The sequence below is a fragment of the Vombatus ursinus genome, unplaced genomic scaffold (assembly GCF_900497805.2).
Source record: "Vombatus ursinus unplaced genomic scaffold, bare-nosed wombat genome assembly UNPS02004833.1, whole genome shotgun sequence".
Classification (NCBI taxonomy): Eukaryota; Metazoa; Chordata; class Mammalia; order Diprotodontia; family Vombatidae; genus Vombatus; species Vombatus ursinus.
The window spans coordinates 63028-69705 of NW_020944611.1; the positions used below are offsets into that span (position 1 = coordinate 63028).

The 6678-nt window shown below is 46.5% G+C and overlaps 1 protein-coding gene across 2 annotated transcripts in view; it reads right to left on the bottom strand.

The window, feature by feature from the left end:
- Window positions 1–3775, bottom strand: part of LOC114027956 (UDP-glucuronosyltransferase 1-7-like) — a 4331-nt gene extending 556 nt beyond the window's left edge. Inside the window, exon 1 of one of the 2 annotated variants that reach the window (XR_003567315.1) lies at window positions 7–107. Coding sequence is in view for 1 of the 2 variants with exons in the window: in XM_027842102.1 (XP_027697903.1) it covers window positions 2837–3694 (858 nt within the window). In the remaining variant the exon portion in view is untranslated. Of the gene's footprint in view, window positions 1–6; window positions 108–2836 lie in introns of those variants that run through there. The other variant, XM_027842102.1, reaches the window with a different exon arrangement.
- Between the last annotated feature and the right edge of the window lie 2903 nt (window positions 3776–6678).

Here is a 6678-nt window from a genome sequence, read left to right on the forward strand (position 1 = left end):
TGATACCTGGAAGGGGTCAGGAAGCGCTGAGGGAGGCCAATCAGGAGAGGCCTTTCCTCCCCGGCTCAGCGACGCAGAGAAGATTGAGCCAGGAGGGACTTTAGAACCCAGCCCATGGACTGTTAGAGCAGGAGGGGACCGAGTGCCTGGACACTCCTGGGGGACCCCACCATCTGCAGAGCTTTCCTTCTGGGGAGCTCCCCAATGGCCCCAAGATTAGCCAATGAATGAGAGGAGGATGCGTGAATCACAGACTCCACCCCTTGCCAGCCAACAACACAAAAAAGCAAGTGTCACTTGTCTGAGGCTGCAATGGAAATCCCAGCTAAGGCATCAGACCCTACACACCAATTATGCCTTTTATTCCTCTGCACTGTCTCCCAAGCCGAGTGTGAAATTGGGCTCTAGGTACTCATAGATGCTCTTCTCGCTAAGCCTAAAGGGAAGATCCTCAGAGGGGAGTAAGATAAAATCACCTGTCTCAACCCCAAGAACAGGATGAATGGCTGAGTTGCCTCAGGGCAAGCTAACTGACCAACATTCAGAGATAGCAGGTCCTGCAAGGGACTTGGAGATCATTCGATCCAACCCCATCATTTTTTTTTCAACAGAGGAGAATTAGGGACTGGAGAGCGGGAGAGACTTATCTGAGGCCGCACAGCTCCTCATTGACCACCGACTCAGCATCAGGAGGCACTTTAGTCATTATCTAATCCAAATCTCTCATTTTACAGGGGAGGAAACTGAGGCCCAGAGAGATTAAGTCACTAACCTGAGGGATATAGGTAGCAAATGAAAGAGCTGGGATTTGAACCCAGGTCCTCTGATTCCAAATCCAGAGCCCTTTCCTTGCACTGTGCCCAACCCCTTCATTTTACAGAGAAGGAAACTGAGACCCAATTTTCCAGAGTCACTTAGGGGGTTAAGTGGCTGAGCCAGGAGGAGAAACCAGATCTCTTGACTCTTAGGCCAGCACACTCTGCTTCCATTCATCTCTTCTATCCTTGTTTCATATTCATGGGAGAGATCAATATTGATAAACAAATTTATTGATAAATCAAAATAGAGAAGCACCCTGACCCTGGGGGGTAGTGGGCTGGCTTCAGTGTCTGGACAATGCTTGCCTGTGACACCTACTGATGGTGTGACTCTGGGCAATGAATGAATGAAAGAGAAAACATTTCCAAAGTCCTTATTACATGCCAAACGTCATGGAAACACTGGGGATCCAGTAACAAAATGAGGCAATACTTGACCTCAAGATTTTATTTTAATGGGAAGACAGAATATATAGGGAACCAGGGGCCAGCTGGTCCACTCAACCTCTCAGTGTCCCAGGCACCTCTCCAAAGCTGTAAGTTTGTAGAGTTGGTTCACATCTGGGTTGGTAGAAAGAGGGAGGAGCTTCATGCTGCCCCTCTGCCCCTCTGCTGCCCCAACATGTGTTGGATAGAGCAATCCAATCATTTTCAAGCACAGGGAACAGCACAACCAGATCTTTGTTTTTACTCCGGTTTTCTCTTTCATTAAGTATTGCCTAACCACCAAACTTGGGGAAGCTAGGTGGCAGAGTAGAGTGCTGGACCTGGAGCTAGGAAAACTCATCTTCCTGAGTTCCTATCCAGCCTCAAACACTTACTAGCTGTGTGACCCTGGGAGAGTCACTTACCCTGTTTCAAGCTTTCGTTTCCTCATGTTTCAAATGAGCTGGAGAAGGAGATGGCAAACCACTCCCATATCGTTACCAAGAAAACCCCACATGGGGTCATGAAAAGTCAGACACAGCTGAAACAACTGAACAACAATGCCATCAGCAGGCCGAGTGCTTCTCTCTATCAACATGGGGATTTCTTTTGTTTGACTGGACTCATTGGTTGCAAGGGAGGGTAGGGGAGGGGTGTCATGGGGAAGTTATGGAGGTATCATCAAGACAAGAGCCTAAGCACCATATTCAAAAGGAGAACAGGGACAACAAGCCAGTTGTGCCTCCAGCGCATGATCTACAGAGCAGGGAGCTGGGTCAGCTTTGAGCAAAGGTGCCAGAAGTGACCCTCAAGGCCAGCATTGATGGATCACCACCTCCAGGGCATCCTCTGACCTTGCTTTATTGATGAAAGGAATTCTCAGAATAAAAACTCTCTCTGCCAATGCAAATGAGCCACAGCTCTGCTTCTTAGTGAGTTACCTGGGGATGCTGAGCAGCTACTCAGTTACACAGCTGGGATGTGTTTGTCAGAGCTGAGACTCAAACGCAGATCTTCCTACCTCAGGCAACCCTCTATCCACTATGCCATGCTCCCTCTCAACTAATTAACATAGACTTCAACAAAAGAAATCATGAGATATCATGAGATAAAGGGTTGGACGTGGAGCCAAGAAGACCAGGGCTCAGATTTTGCCTCTGATACTTACTAGCTGAATGACCCTGGATAACTCACTTAACTACCTGCAGTCTCAGTTTCCTCATCTGTATATATAATAGCTCCTAACTCTCAGAGTTGTAAGGATCAAATGAAGAAATATTTGTAAAGTGTTTTTGGCAAACCTCATTAAATTGTAAGCTCCTTGAGTGGCAAAACTGCCTTTTACCTCTTTTTGTATTCCCAGAACTTAGCACAGTGCTTGACACATAGTAGGCACTTAATACATGTTTATTGATTGATCCAAATCTTAACTACTTTGACCACTACTATGATTATGATCATGATTATGATTAAGAAATGACCGATAAATGTGAACTGAAGGCATCTTGACTTGAGGCATTTAGAAAGCCTTCCTCCTGCTCCTATTCCTCCTTCCAAACCTAGACATCTTGTGCATAGAGAAGATGACTCACCTGAGACAGGGGCTTCGCCTCGTGGCAGGTGATGCCACCAATAAACACCACATTGGGCATCACGGGCTTGGGGTAGTCGAAGACAAAGTCACTTCTCAGCAGCCAGATGGACGTGTCTCTGTACAGTTCCTTAAAGGTCATGGGCCTTTGGAGAACATCAATGGCAAGGTCCAAGGTGATTTGGAAGAAAAAGGGACACAGCAACATTTCCTGAAGATGGGTGATATGATTCCAGACGCGTTCCATGAAGGTCATGGAGTCTGAGAACCCAGAGAGTCCTCTAGGGACGTAAGACAGGGGGCTGGGGCACTGGGTTGCCTCATCTTGGTAATGGCAAAAGAGCCCCCGACTGAAGACCACTGACGGGAGGGAGAAGTACTTGGCCACAATAAAGCCACATTGGTCAAAAGGATCAAAAAAAATGGCGTCAAATGCACTCTCCTTTATGTATTGCAGCAGCTCAGTGTTTTTAAATAGACTCTTGCAGTTTGAAAAAACATACTCAAAGAACAAAGTGATGTTTGGGTTCATCAGTGAAAGCAGGCCTTTATTTATGTTGTCCCATTGGTTGTCAGAAAATCTCTTGAACATCTGGTTGTAGTCTTCCAAGCTATAGAAGGGCTTGTAGGTTTTCATGGTGTATGGGGCCGACTTCGCCAGCCTCCAGCTCACCTCGGGGGTGATGATCACCAACTCGTGTCCTCTCTGATGCAGCTCCTCCACCACCACACGCATGCTGAGCCAGTGGCTCCCATCCATGGGCAACACCAGCAGCTTGCCTGCCTCTGCCAAGCCACCAACTAGCAGGAGAAATGTCCAGAGGGGAAGGAGGCCACCAGGCTGAAGGGGAGAAGCCATTGGGGCTAGAAGCACAGAGGAAGCCAGCTGTTGTGTGGGGCTTCTGAGTCCTGAGGAAGCCTCCCAGTGAAAGAGAGTAGAGGGAAGGCTGCCAGCATGAAGGGAGGGTGCCCATCTTATACAATGACAGCATTAGTCAATGATTGACTAATGGCATGTGCTAATCAGGGCACACTCACTGAGCACAAATAGTCTTTAATCCTCTAGGAGGAGCACGTTTCAGCCCCAAGTTTGATCATGATCCATACATGCCTCTGGCAGGACTAATGAATTGGGTAACCACACAGTGGAGTGCCTGCGGGAGACTTCATATGGAATTTTTAAAGATAAAAAATTTGGAGAAAGTGACCCGTGGAATTTGGGGGTGGGTGACATAGCAGGAGTTCAACCAGCACTTCCCTGTGTGTGTCAGGTAGTCAGCAAGCATTTATTAAACACCAGCTATATGCCAGGCACTGTGCCAAGCACTGGAGATACAAGGAAAGGCCAAAGCCAGCCTTAGTCCTCTGGGAACTCACATTCTAATGGGGGATATGCCTGCAAACAACTATGTCCAAGCAAGATAATGTAGAGATGACCAAGATAATGTGGAGGGCAGGAGTACGAAAGGAGATCAGGGAAGGCTTCCTGTAGGAGGTGGGATTTTAGCTGGAACACTGCCAGGAGGCAGAGATGAGGAGGGAGAGCACCCCAGGCACAAGGAATGACCAGAGAGAATCCTCGGCAGATGAACTGTCCTGTGTGAAGACCCAGCAAGGAGGCCGGTTCGGCAGGATCAATGTTCAGTGCCGGAGAAAAGGTGTGAGATGATGAGAAAGGCGAGGGGGAGGGGCAGCTCTGCAAGCTGTCCTGTTACAGGGACACCAGCTGTCTATCCTTACAGGTGTGTGAGCGAAGGGGACCCTGCCTGTGTTCATGCACAGGCGTGTATGTGTGTATGAGCTTGGGTGTGTGCACTTGTGCATGTCTTACGGGGGCAGTGTCTGTGCTGATGCTTGTGAGGAGGGCTGTGAGGTGTGTGTTTGCCTCATGTGCATCTAACTACATGTGCGCATTTGCGTCTGTGTGTGCTTCTACGTGTGTGCATGCCTGCATCTGCTTGCGTGTGCCTGTGTTTGTGTGACAGAGACGCTCAGTCTGGCCAGGGCATCTTCAGCAGGCACCGAGCCTGGCACATCTTGAAATGATTTCAAGAGGAGGGAGGCAGAGGAAGGTCCCAAGTACAACAAAGGGCAAATGTTTCTCTTAACGTCTTCAGCAGAAAAAATGGAAAGGAACGGCACTGGGTTGTTCTAATTAATCTTTCACCCCTGGCAAAGCCAACTGGGTGTTGTGGCATGGTGGGCAGAGTGAATCCTGCCTCAGACACTTACTAGCTGTATGACCATTGGAAAGTAACTTAACCCCTCTCTCTCAGCTGCAGTTTCCTCATCTGTAAGATGGGAGTGGGAGGTGGACTCAACCTCTCTGGCCTTTTTCAGTTCTGAATTGGCAAGCCTATACACTTCCTCTGTGGTGAGAGATGGGCCAAGGGGAGAGCTTGCCAGAGGGGTGCACAAAACCGTAGGGTCACAGATGGGGGAGAGACCTTGCCAACAGTCAAGTAAATGAGTGTTGGATCAGGAGTCAACAAACCTCAGTACAAATGAGATCCTCTGACTTATTCAATCCAGGTCTCTTTTCTCCTCCACTGTTATCTCTGCCAGCTCCCCGTCTCCCTCCCACCCTTTCATCCCCTCATCTTCACTGGCTACCTGTCTGGGAGCCAGATTTATGATTTCTGGGTGAAGGGGCCAGGCAAGGGAGAGAAACCTTTAGACTCAAAGGCATAGGTCTATATAGGTTTGGCAACCCTGTTAGCAGGAAGGCTTCCCTAGTCCAACCAGCTGAAGACACTCCCATCCTCCTGAACCAAGGGCAGAGTTCAGAGAAATAAAGGAAATGGAATAACCAACATGCAGTATAAGCAATAAAATGGGGTTGGAGTCAATTAAAATCTTGTGTAATTCTGGGCTCAACTTTAGCCCAAAGTCCTTTGAGTTATTAGAAAGATTCCACATTCTACTAAAGCAGTAGCCGAAACCATTGCTAGGGGCACCTACTGGTAGGTTACTTGACCATCTGTGCTTGCAAAAATGGGTCCAGCTGCCACCTGAGAAGAGCCATAAAGAGTGGGGAGTGGATAAATTCTTAGGATTGGGTAAATGGATATAGAGTGTTAGAAAGAGGAAGAGCCTTAGAGTTTATTTAATCCACCCCACTCCCATTTTACAGATGACAAAACTGAGTCCCAGAGCCAACTGAGTGACCCTCTGAAGGCTAATATGATATATTTTAGTTCAAGGGAGGCTGACTTTGGTGTTGACAAACTGAGTGAAGAGCCAAGGTCTGCTATTTACTCCTTGAGTGTCCTTCACTAAAGCACTTTTACCTTTGTGGCCCTCAGTTTCCTCTTCTGTGAAATTTTAACAAAAAGTTGAAACAGAAGGAAAAAAAAGTGAATTGGACACAAGCCCAACAAGCATTCCTGGAAGAGCTAAAGAATGATTTTCAAAAAAAAAAAATGATTTTCAAAATCAAATAAGAGTGATAGAGAAAAAAATTAGGCAAAGAAATGAAAGCAAAGAAAGAAAATTATGAAAAGACAATAGCTTGGTAAAGAAAAAAAAGGGAGGGGGATACTGAAGAAAATAACACCTTAAAAAAACAGAATTGGCCAAATGGGAAAAGACATACAAAAATCACTCATGAACATAAATCCTTAAAAATTAGAATTGGGCAAGCAGAAGCTAATGACTTCATGAGATATCAAGAAACAATAAAACAGAATTAAAAAAAGAAAAAAGTCAAAGAAAATGTGAAATATTTCATTGGAAAACAATTGACCTGGAAAATAAATCAAGGGGAGATACTTTAAGAATTATTGGAATCCTACTTGAAAGCCATGATCAAAGAAAGAGCATAGACAAAATGGCAACAAAAAC